General features: G+C 39.7%; 1 protein-coding gene across 1 annotated transcript in view; it reads left to right on the forward strand.

The window, feature by feature from the left end:
- PEX14 (peroxisomal biogenesis factor 14) overlaps positions 1-13,008 on the forward strand; it is a 70,598-nt gene that overhangs the window by 39,789 nt on the left and 17,801 nt on the right. Inside the window, exon 3 of the mRNA XM_014941344.1 lies at positions 12,754-12,876. Coding sequence (XP_014796830.1) covers positions 12,754-12,876 — 123 coding nt within the window. The remainder of the gene's footprint in view (positions 1-12,753; positions 12,877-13,008) is intronic.

Consider the following 13,008-nt stretch of genomic DNA (forward strand, 5'->3'; position numbering starts at 1 on the left):
GACCTTTACATTCTCCAAACAGTTTGCAAACAACAAATTTCAGTGGGAAACAGAGGAAATACCATCCCCATTTTAGGTGGGGGAGCTGAGTCAGATGTATTAAGAACAGGTAGGTCTGAGATAATTCTGACTCCCAGTCATATATATATATATGTGCCATACTGTCAGTGTGATGTACTAATATTTATAGGATTTTCAAAGCATTTTCATGTTTATCCTCTCCAGGGCCCAGCTGCTTTGGGGGGTGCGAGAGGTTAAGCTACTTTTATTCAATAAAATCAACGCAAACCATCTAAGTAAATGAAGGGGCAGATTTGTCTCTGCAGTGTTAGCATGTATCCCTTCTTACAGCATATCCCCCAACCTGTCTGCCTTTTTATGTAGCATTTAAAAGGCGAAGTCGCTGAGAGGAAAGGAGAAGAATATCAGAGTATCATTGCTCCTTCTCTTCAAGTAACCAGGAGAATGCAGCTGTTAAACTCAGAAATATAAAATACATGTTTAAAAGATGACTCTGTATGTGTTTAAAAAAGAGAGCGAGAGAGGATTCAAGGGAACCAAAAAATAGCAGGTTCCATTACTGTAATTAAATGGCAGCATTTAACCTATCAGGCCGTTGCGTGTATGTGAGAGACGAGCAGGGAGCTGCATTTGAAATGATCACTGTCTTCCTTGGGGGATAGAGTAGTTAAATAATTTGTTTGTGAGGTGTGAGTTCAGTGTCGGGTAAAGCAAGTGCTTGCGCGCGTGTGTGTATCTTAGAAGCTAGGGATGGCTGTGTGTTTACTGAGAATACCCTGGAGGGTGGTATTTACTAGCACGTGCACTGTCAATAGGAACACAAGCTGCTCTTGCCCATTTGTTAGGTTATCTGCAGAGTCAGGGCCTCACCTGGTCCCAGATATTGCATCATAAAAGGAGAGCTTTTTTCACGCTAGGCCACCTGAGACAGACAGGACTTAGCAGTGAAAGAAAACCAGGGAGGAAATGGGGGAAGAAAAGCATCGGAGTCTTTTTGGTGAGCTTCATCTACTGCAATGACTGTAAAGGGCAAGTAGTTGTATCTGGCTGGTGGACTTGGCACTCAGCAGTGTGGGGGCTGTGCCATCCCTGGGGGACCAGGGGAGAAGCTGCTGCTCCGAGCAGCCCCTTAAACAGCACATCAGACAGTCACTTCCCCTGTGACAGCGTTCTGCCCGTGCCTGGCGTGATGCCTCTGCTTCAAGACTGTGTTCTGCAAAATTATCTGGAGAGAGAGGGATCTGCAAAGTGCATCCTTGTCCCTTCATCATTGATACTGAAAAGCTCTTTGGGCACCCCTGTATGGTGGTGTTGATTAGCCTTTTGGCACCCAGGAAAGGAGACTCATTCTTGTGTAGTGCCCAGGAGGCAATATCTTCCAATTTTTATTCACTAATTTTTTATTTGTGAAGTGATTCCTTTGTTTAGGGGGTATTTCCTGGTCCCAGAACTCTAAGAGCTATCCTCATACAGTATGAGTTGATACTAATAGCAAGTTTTTCAGCTGCTTCAGCTGCCTCACCTACTGATCTGACTTGTGTTATGTTGCAGGAACATGCCCATAAACCTGTCTTAATCTTCACTCCAGTTTCTGTGTGAATTCTGTGTAGCCACTCCCGTTTTAACTCCTGAGCTGGAAATTTCATGAGGCTCTAGAAGGCAACAGACAGTGTTAAAAAAATAGATTTTTTTATATTTCCATTTTCAACATTCAACCCCAGTGATTGGATTTTGAGGGCAAAAGGGCAGCAGAGAAATACCATGTATTTTAGCACTCACTCAAAGCAAAGGATAGATATGATGAGTCCTTGTGCAACTTGGTGAGAGTAGAAATCTAGAAGTATTCCCAAAGATGATCTAAAAGCATAAAAAAAAGGATAAAGTTGTTACTTGAATAAACTTGTTGCAAATGCCTTACCTAGCTCAAATGCATGTAATGTATGTATAGATTCTCAAAACTGTTGGTTAGTCTTTGTACATGATAATTGTGTCAGTCTCAAACATTTTACAAAGGATATTGTGTAATTTTATTCCTGTCTTACAGATGTAGAAACTGAGGCAGATGGAGGTTAAATGACCTACACAAGGTCAACAGCAAGGCTGGGAATAGAACACAAATGTGTAGAGGCTTTTTATTATACTAATAAGGAAACTCTGGAGGTGTGTTTGGCATGGTAATCGGAACCCTAGAGAACTAGAAGCAGTTAGTATGTTCTGTGCATGTCCCGAGGGAGCAATGATGAAACTCCTTTTCTACCTTACCACTCCAGTTCTCCGTGTGTGGCCACCATAGTTTTTCCACCACTTAACCTCGTTATTTTTACTATTGTTAGCATTAGTCGTCCTTTGGGCGTTTAATCCAGACTCCTTTAATTTTCTCCAGAACTCTGAAGAGCTGTTGAAGGCACATGGGCAAAAAAAATAACAATAAACAAATCAGAAGATGAAAAATGATCTTTAGAAACTTCTGCTGTTTTGTTGACTTGTCCCCTAATGTTTTTTGTCTTCGCTCTTCTTTTATCATGAAGGACCCTGCTTGAATATGTAATCTTGGTTTCTTAAAAGTTCATTTGCTATTGTGTCTTTCTTCTCCACCCAAGATTAACATCCTGTGTGATGACATAGATGGTTGTTGTCTAAATGGACGCAGTGTAACCAACAAAATTGTGAAGGGTGGGTGGAGAAATATTTATACAGTTGTGTTAAAAATTACAAAGTAGGTTTGCCTTTTAAACAGAAGGTATTTCAACACTTATTGGCAGCATCAGCCTTTAATTTTACAGGTGGCTAGCTTTGTAGTAGCATTCAGCAAACAATATTTTAATGGCATGTAAAAAAAAATTCTCTAAAACAAAAGAAAGAAGAACGAGGGTGATTTATAATCTGTAATGAATACTTGCTGACATGTTTTTTTATAATAGTGTATTAGCGTCTCTGTCTTTCTAGGGGAAGTGCAAACCAGATTTACCTGAAACATTTGTACCATAATAATCAAATATGTAGTATTTAGATGTATTTTTCTTAATTGAGTTTATCTTCTCAATGTGATGATACCCGACTCCTAGGTGTCTAACATTGATTCCACTTTATAGAAACTGGGTTAGAGGAGCAAAGACGCTCTATAAGGTTGTGAGGAAATACCTGGGAGAAAAAGGACTTCAGGCTGCTGTGTTCGTGATCCCTCACCCAGTGTTGGTTTCTTTACATTTCCTTTCTAAATTTTTCTTTCTTTACATTGTTCCTTTCTAACGTTCAAAGTTTTGAAAGTAAAAGAGAAAATAAATAACAATTGAGGCAAGTTGCTCTTTACATTGCAGTTCTTCTTAGTCTGCAGAGGCTGTTCTCTGACAGGTATTGTCTAATGTAGAAAATACCCAGGTGCTCTTGTTAGTATTTGGGGCAATCAGTAATTCCAAAATAATATAAGGAACTGGGAATGGGGCAGCAGGACAGACTTTCTCATTCTTATATATAAAACTAAGTCATCCTTCAGATATTCTGCCAAATCTAGTTTAAGACTTCCTTATAATGGCTTGAAATTGCTGTTCTATTACACAATTCCTTTCTTTTGAGAGCAGGGTTGGGGAGAAAGAGAGTGGTTCTAGAATTGCAGACCAGCCTAGTTCAGTACTAACAGATCAGCAGTGACTTCAGCTCTGGAGTTACTCCACATCAGGGCAGTCTGCTCGGTCAAATCGAATACGGACCGTATTCCGGCCCCTGCCACTGGAAGGCTTGGTTGGTCTTTGCTGCAGTGCCAAAGGAGAAGTTGGAGTTACAGATGTCGGGTTGAGTGGACAACTCCTCCTACTTCAGTGCTGGAATTCTTGTGACGTGCTGGTTCAAGTTGTTGGAAATACAGTTTAAAATTGGAATTCTGAAGGTAGATTAAAACCAAGCCTCCTGTAATGACTGTTTTACCTTACCGGAATTTAAGGCAACCTCTGGCTTTCTCCTTAGAAGCTCCTAAAGATAATATCATAGATCAAAGAGTAGCCAAAGGCCAATCATTTTGTTACTATTGCTCAATAAGCTGCTTAACAAAATATTTTTCTTTCACACAAAGTAAGTGGATCTGAAGCCCAAACGTTTTCTGACACTGCTGTTTTTTAAATCTGTGGTAAGTTTTGGTAATGAAGTTTAGTTTCTAGGTTTTTGAAGTGCTGTGTACCAAACTGATCTTCTTTTGGAAATGAACTTGTAGAAGAGATAAATATCCTTTTACCTTTATAGAATGTTTTTTGCTGTAGTTGCCAATTTAATAGAAAGGAAATTTCATAGACTTGGTGCATACTCTGGATAAGTTACCGCATTTATGTGTGCAGTGTTTTTCTTTCCAACCTGTCTTTCACGTAGACTGTTGAATGCTTTGCGTCTGACTGTTTCTGCACAGTACCTGGCACAATACCTGCACCATGAAACTTGTTTCTCTGCAGGAATAACAGCAAGCATTTGCAGATCACAGGTTGGGTATGCTCGGAAACTTACCCGCATAGTGTATCTAATACCTGTTTTCTCTGAATGCATAGTCTTACTTCCAGGGAGGTTGTCACTTGTGGTAACAAAGTATGACAGCACTATGGTTACTAGGGTAGTGTTTCTTCCATTACCTGGATTTTCTGCCCTATATGGGCTTCTAAACAAATGTCAGAGCCTTGGTTATGTTCCAGTCCTGATAAACTACCTTGGAATTGGCATCCTGGCGTAGAGTCTTCAAAGCCTTCAAACCCCAACATAGATATTAATTAGAAATAATTTCTAATATGCAGAGGTTTTTGTTCTCTATGTAGTGTTTTCACACCATGTGTTCCTGTGTTACAACATTGGCTTCCAGCTTGTCACACGCGTTGTCTCTCTATCACCAGTGGTGCAATAGACAGGTGGACGTACCCTACCATTGTCCACTCAAAGGAGGCTTTCTGTTGGGTACTGTTCTTCTGCTTGCATGATAATAGAAAGGAAAAGCTGAAGGCAAGAGACCTAAAAATAAAACCCATAGATGGTGATAAAATAAAATTTCCCTCCGTTTTTAGGAAGAGAAATTTTTATTTGTCTTACAGAAAGAATTGTATCTTCTGTCTTTTTTGCTGATATTGGTATTCTTAGAATGACTCTGTAATAGACAGGTCTTCAGAAGGTACCCAAATGCAAGTTTTTCTGTAGTTTTTCATATGCTTGTAGTGTAGGAATTTAACTGGGCTTTGTAGCAAAACTTCTGGTTCTGTAATTCAGGTTACTAAGGACTCTGGACACATCTTGTTTGATTTAGAGTCATGTTGCTGTCTTGTCTTTTTTTTAATTTGAACTTTTTGTGAAGCAAAAATTATGCCTGTTGAATTATGCTGTCTGCTACCTGAAGATTTGTTGTAGATTAATTTAAAACATGAGTTGTCCAAATCCTGTTAAGACTGTGATACCGCTGCAGCTAGTAGGACTTGTGCGTTTCAGAATCCTGAGTCTGAGCCCCATTACCGGACACTTCTTGCTGCATGTCGTTCCTCATACTCTCCTCTTAGTGCTTTGGCCCCTGAAATATATAGCTTTGTATTGGGAGCTTTTACGTAAGGTATCCCTTCCTTTTTTTCTATGTGGAACAGAGATAACATATAAGGAAGGAGCTTACTTTACACTAGAAGAGGAAGACCTGACCTCTTTTACTACAAGTGAAACTGTATTTTCCCTGCCTTGGAACTACCAATGAAATACATTTTGCACTGACTTATAATGCTGTGATTTATGCTGTGATATGCTTTGTGATATTACAATGTCCTTTTGCCTTTGTGTTTGATTTTTTCCCCTCTAATAAATTTCAGTGGGTATGTTGTCAGTGTACAGGGGTATTTACCCAAAATGCCCACAGGAGAGTGAGGCATTCTCCCTGCTGTCTCTGCCTCAGAGAAGGAATCCTATGCATTTTTTTCCCCTCCCATTAATCTTACTGCAATTTTTTTTTCTCCTGTATCTTTCCTCCTTGTTTTGAAATAGTATTAACAAGGGAGATATTTTTAAATAGAAAACAACTGGCAGGAACTATATTTTTCTTTCTCTCTCATATGCATACACATACATGTTACACACAAACATGAATGCATGACCAGAAGCAACTTTTTCATTTTGCATTTTGAACTTCTCATATATAGAAAACTGAAAAGAAAAGTTGTAGTACTTGTTCTTGTTTTTTCCATTCCAAGACATGCTAAGCAAGTCACTTGCCCTTCTTATTCAGAGTGAAAATACTTTGATCCAGTTTTCTGAAGACAATACTCATTTCATAAGAATATTTAATCAGTAGAAAATAGGGAGGATTTAGTTTGTTTGTTTAGTATTTAACCAAGTGAATAAGGCAGATTAGGGGAAGGGGGGGGACTGGACCCATAAACAAGGTGATATATAATATTTTTTTTCGTTCTCCTTTTAAATAAATACCGATCAGCTTTATGTTCAGAGACAATAGGAGCCGTTGGCTTAAATTTGCAGTTTACTGTATTTATGGCTGTAATATCAAGGTGCTGCCGTCGTAATTTCATGCCCCAATGAGAAGAGCAAGGTCGAAGCAAATGCTTCCATCGGCATCTGCTAACACACTAACTCATAAACAAGGCCCGGCTGGATCAGGTGGCACGGAATAATACAGGCTAATGAAATACAGCACAGCTTTCCATTACTGTTAGTTTTTACAGTGTCGTCATTACGTGTAATTTATGTTTAAAAAATTCAATTTTATACAAGGCTCTGGGAAATAGGGGTCTGCAGGTCACCCGACGACTTTTAACGGCTCTGAGAGTCCTTATTGCACTCTCCTGTTCCAACAAAATGTTAATAATAAATAAAAAAAAATCCTCTTTCACTTTTTCTCTGGTTTGCATATCTTGCTCTGTCTTTTTAATTACAAGTGGCTAAGGAGAGTTTGGGGCTCTAGATGATGTCAGGAGTTATCCCCTTTACTGATGCTCCCAGAGGGGGGTTACTATCTGCTTGCTTTTCTTTTGTCTGTCTATCAATCACCTGGGGTCCTGTAAATGGAGTAAACACAGCTGAGGAGAGGGAGATACTTAACAACCTCTCTCCCAAACCCTCACCCTCTGACATTGCCCTCCTCTCCTCCATTACACTTCATTTTATTATAGACTCCAAAAAGCTTGGCCGGGAAGAGAAACTGCTGCCAGCTTTATTTATTTATTTATATTTGTTATGCCAAAATACTTTTTATTTTAACCTTTTCCTTCCTGGGTGGCTCACTGTAATTCTTAGCACTCCACTGTCAGTCAGGTTTTCCTTCCTTATTTCAGTGCTGTGGAACTGAGGCTTTATCAGTGCTGATTGCTGCTCAGTCACCCTGATGGGTTAAAGTATATAATGCTTCTTAAAGATTGCAATTGCATAATTAACCGTCTTGTAGATGAATATAGCTGTAAGAATTCAAAGCCCTCTCGGTAACTTTTCGAATTATTTATATTTCTGTATTTTTTGACCTGGCAGTTGAGACCAGTCAATTTCCCTTTGATGTTTGGGTTCCTTTACACAAAGTTTTGAGCTGGAAGTGCAGCAGCAGGATGTTTACATTCAAATACAGCCTCTTAATGTAAATGAAGGGTAAAAAGAATCAGAGTGATGTTTCCGAGACCTTAGGTTTTGTTCAAACATTGGGTTGGGTTCAGCCTCATGAATGCCCCGTGAACCAAGATGTGTGAAAGAAAACGGATGAGGAGACTATGCCTTTTTGACCTTTTAGAAATGTGTTCAACTAAGCACAGAGTAGAATATAGGACAAACATTTGATAAAAGAATCACCCAGCACTGCATGTAACTGACTGAACAGGTGGAATCATTAGTCTGGATCAGATCCCAGAAGGTTTTTATGATGATTCTTTTAAAATGTGGCCGTGTTCTTTCTGAGCAGAGTTGACTCAGGGGCTTCCAGGAACGGGAGTGTAATGTCGTTTCAGGGTGTCTACCAGTAGATCTTCCTTTTAGTCATATGATTCCAGGCACTAACTTCGGGTAGTCATATAGTTTGTTGTAACTAAACAAGTTATCCAGTTCTATCTTGGTTTCTTCTTAAGAGAAAGTGTGTGCATGTGTGAGGAAAACAACAGATACCCTCCCCTGCCTTTTGTCCCCACACAGGGTTGGGTGATGCTTGCTCCAGGATGGTCTGTCAGGGTCGTAGTAAAGCTGGCATTGGAAACCCACAAAAGGAACTTAAATCTTTCCACCACCTTTCCCTGTTATGGCAGAATTCTCAATTTCTTCCTAACCCAAATTTTCTTCCTAAACCTAATGTTGCCTTCGGGTTGTAAAAATCTTGCATGAATTATTGGATTGAGCAATAAAAGGAGGAATATAATGAAGAAAAAGACATGCTCAGTGGATGGGATGGGAAAAAGGGCTGTCACTGGAATGTCAGAGCCTGTGTCAGAGAAGAAGAAAAAACTTAGTAGCTCATCGTGTTGAGCTCGTGCAAGGGTTTTGCATTGCAATTATTGCTACTGTGTTTCATGCAGAAAATAGAAAAGAATGGATTTATGGTAAAACAACAGATTGGCACTCACATCTCCTGAGTTTAATTTTCTGACTGTCAGAGGTTCGGTTCTGACCTTGGAGCACTTCTCATATCTGTAAGTAAGTCTCACTTCTTCCTCATCTGTAAAATATGGATAACAGTACTGCTCTAAGTACTCCTCTATTTCGGAGTGGTCACAAGAGGAACGGTATTTTGAAGTACACAAGGTCCTTCTATTAAATAGTAGTAGATACGATAAAAGGCCCTAAACAGACAGTCAGGTCTTAAAAGTTCTCGGGCAAAGGACCTTTTAAACAATACCTAAGGTGCAGGCACCAAGAGATGTTTGTGACAACTCATTTTATTCTCTGACTTGCTCTGACTCTGTGTTTGACTACAATTTACAGAGGCTGAGTGATCCCTGAGAATCCCTGAGTGGCAGCAGTGACAATCACAAAAGAGGGTCAGCAAGAACCTTTGAGTGCAAAACAATCATGGGTGCAGGATTATTCAAATCAACACCCTGGAGCTTGAAAAGGAAATTTTAAGGCTTTGTGAAAATTATGACTAATTCTTTGCAATGGCTGTGGTGCTGCAGAGGAATGAAATGGATGGTTGGGGGAAGGGAGTAGGTTTGCATTCTGTAGGGCTATGAAGACTGTTTCCTTGCATCCTTCTCCTCAGCTCAGTCCTTGCTCAGTACCCTCTGCGGTTAGATTATTCCTTGCAGATAGCAATCAACTGGAAGGAAGTGTGTGTCTAATTTGCATGAGATTATTTAAAACAAAAAAAAAGGTCTGCATTAGTCAGGGTGATGGTAAACAACGCAAAGAGATGCCTTTTATAATATAGCCGTGGCTCAGCTTTCAAAGCCAAATATAATTCACTTACAATTGGCAGTTTCCTTTATTGTTCCTTTTAACCTTTTGCATTCTGTATGATCTTGATTTTGCTGCAACTCCAGAAGAACTAATATGTTTGTTTTCCAAAGTGTTGAGAAAGTGAATTTAGAGCAATTCTTCTGTTAAACTGAGGTGATTTTCTTGACATACCTATTTGAGAGTTATAGTAGACACAACGCTCCGGTTTTTGTGGCACTGTTTTTGCACCCAAGGGAAGTGGCATTATTTTGGGGTTACCAACTTCCTGCTGGATTAGAAAAATGAATGGACTGTGGTTGCTTTTTTATATAATGCAGTGACAGAAGGACTGTGGTAAAATAAAGCAAGGTGAGATGTTGGAACAGATGACACTTTGATCTGTTTTAGAAATTCCACTTTTCTATGTAATTAATATATCAAGGTTGAATAATTTGGGGCATGGAGAACTCATAGTGTGTGCATACATGTGTGTATGTGGTGAATCTGAAAAACAAAATTCAGGCCAAAGGGAATTTTGATGAGTTGGTTATAATTGCCTGGAGACAATCTTAGAATATCTTGTACGTTTTTGTTAGTGTGTGTGAGAAATGACAACCATGAAGACAGGTATATTTCTGAATCCACAGATGACTAGTTGCAATGCAGACATTACTCCAAATATATGCTTAAGGAATCAGCTCCGGGAAATTATTTCCTTGATGCTTGGAGGCCAAGATGACAGGGCCTGAAAAACATCTTGTTTAGATGAATAAAAAGGAGGTGTTCCAAGGTGATGGCACTCCCAGTCTTCTCCCCTGATAATTAAGAAGGGATGTAGTTGTGATGTTCTTTTGTATAACGCCACTAGTACCATGAACAAGACCACTTCACAAGGCAGCAGAATAGTCCAGAGAGGTAATAACAGTTTTAATTTGCACTACTTTGCACGGGCTTCAAACCGGGAACTCAAATGTGAAAGGTTTCCCATCATTCTGTCATTCACATCAGCTTTTTCTTCACAGTACAGCAAGGTTTTAATGGAAACGGTGATACTTGAGTGTTCCTGGTTCCTAGAACTGCATTTCAGCCGCCATAGATTTTAGGGTTTTTTTCTCAAACAGGATGAGAATAGAAGGGGCAGTATGGTTAGGAAAAAATAAGCATTGTTTCCTGCTCTTTTTGTAGAATGATGTAAGGATCCTCCATAACTTCTGTACATTTGTAAGTGTTAAATATTATCAGATTATCTGTATTTGAAAGAAAACAAGATGCCCTATTCTAGTGGGAGCCACATTTGCAGCCAGCAGCTAACGTTGTCTCTTTATGAAATTCCATAGTTGCTAGTGATCTGCAGTGTTGGCATCTGTTTACACCTTCTCCTACATTGGATGATTAGGAGCTGGTTAAAACAGTTTCTTTTTGATTAGGACATTGCTTTTTAACATGGATTAGACACCATAAATACTGCTTTTGGAACTAGAACAGTAGGGTGAGTTGTGTTCATGACTTTTATTTCTCTCACTGCAAGTCTTTTTCCACACTACCGTGTGTGGTTTTGGTTCCTTACTATTTGAGACATGCTTCAAATACAAGTCAAGGAGTGATTTTGTCAGATTGCAGGAGCAGAGATCAGGTACTTCAAATTTCTGATACTGTTTCTGACACTGACAATATTATATTATGTTTGAGAAATCACCTCACTTCTCTGTGCATTGGTATCTGCACTCTAGAGTACATAGAATAGTACCTCACAGGAGCTCACAATGTCTCACTCACAGGAATAGGGAAAAGATCTTTTAATAGTTACAAAGCCTTCTGAATACCACAAGCACTGTGTTAGTGCTTTATGATATTAAATAACAGTTTTGAGACAGACTTGGCTATTTATTTCTGGCAATATTCTATGTGCTACAGATTATTCTGTCTAGACCCCCAGTACGCAGTGAAGTTTAAGATACTGAAGAAATTTCTCAAAACTTGGGTAATATGCCCAGAAGCGTGGACATTTTCTATATTCTATCCCCCTGTAATGTTAAAAAGCTAAGTGTTTTGAAGGATTAAGTTCAGACATTTCATCTACCAGCAGTACTTCATGGATCTCTAGTGGAGGTGATGGAGAGAAAGTATTCCCCCATTTTTCTCCCACTGCTGTCATATTCATACCATTTCCCCACCGTGCTCAGTCCCTGCAACAGCTGTTTGAGAATCAGGTGGTCTGTCTCTTATCTTCTACATCTCTTCCCTTAAATCTGTATTCTCACTTCCAGCCTTTCTGAAGGTTTTTGTGTACAGGCTGCATGTATAGTCAAAGTTTCTGAATCACTTCACATGTTCCTCATAGCAGGGACACTGGCTTGCTTTCTGCTTCTGTGCAGGAGGATAACACAACAAATAATACACAGCTGTCCAGGCCCCACATCGTGGTTGCCAACTGAGTACTAAATTCTTTTTCTAGAGGATGTTTTCTCCTGTTGGAAAAAATAATCCAGCTGTGCTTCCTTCTTCACAGATGCTGGTCATTGTGAATCCTTGAGCTGCTTTTGTTTTCCCCCTTGTTGGCCAAATCCTTTCCATATGTTGTGGCCAATTACAGATGGTCATCCTGGCATTTCCTGATGGCAGGAGTGACTGCACCAACATGTGCCATGTGTGCAGTGTTACTACAGCTCTGCGTGAAATAAAAACCAGGCTGCCCTAGGGCAATCTAATCATGCAGCAATAGGCCGGGGCAACGCTAAGCTGAAAGTTTGGGCTTGGCCTTGTTTTGATCTGTTTTGTTATAGTTTTATTTCCTCCTTACATTCTGTGTCCCATTCATACTAATCACAGTCAGTCCTGATTTTTTCTTTTTATTTCTGCATTTGTCATAAAATAAAGCAAATTATTCCCGTCTTCGGAAACGATCTAGACTAATTAGTCGTCTAACCCAATAATTAGTTTTTTGTTTCCCTGTCTGTTTTCATGCATTATTGTTAGTTTTTTCCCCTCTTTTTTTTTTTTACACCATTACAGATTAAAATGAGCCACATTTGCAGTTGATGGTATCTTTTTTTCGGGGGAAGAATGGAGAATTGCAATAGAAAGCTACTTCAAAAGCAGCAATAAACTCAAGGATAAATTAAGGAAATTGAATGAGCCACATTTGGAAGCAGCGTTGAGGCTAATATTCTGTCGCTTAAGGTTAAATTGCAACAGAGAAAGAGAGAGGGAGACATTCCAGTGAATCCAAAATTGGGGAGGCATTACTGCTCAAGTCAGTGCCAAAATTCTTTGCAGCTTGAAAGGGTTCTGCCTGGCTTGAGAATTTAATTATGCGTGCATCAAGTGGGTAAAGGTGCTAAACTGATTTCATTTCCTCTGCTCCCCCAGGCCTGACAGATGAAGAAATTGACCTGGCTTTCCAGCAGTCGGGCACGAGCACGGATGAGCCACCATCCCCAGGTCCTTCTACACAGCTGGTGCCAACTCAGCCCTCTCAACCTGTGGTGTATAGTAAGTAATACTTTGAAAAACATCTGGTCCTGTTGCTTTCTGCAGTCATTTCTGCAGCAATTTCACAGATTTCTGTGCAAGATCCTACATTTCAGTTCAACTAAAGCCATGCTTTTTGTCAGAATCGGACGC

Source organism: Calidris pugnax, unplaced genomic scaffold, assembly GCF_001431845.1.
Source record: "Calidris pugnax isolate Ruff unplaced genomic scaffold, ASM143184v1 scaffold82, whole genome shotgun sequence".
In the NCBI taxonomy this organism is placed as follows: domain Eukaryota; kingdom Metazoa; phylum Chordata; class Aves; order Charadriiformes; family Scolopacidae; genus Calidris; species Calidris pugnax.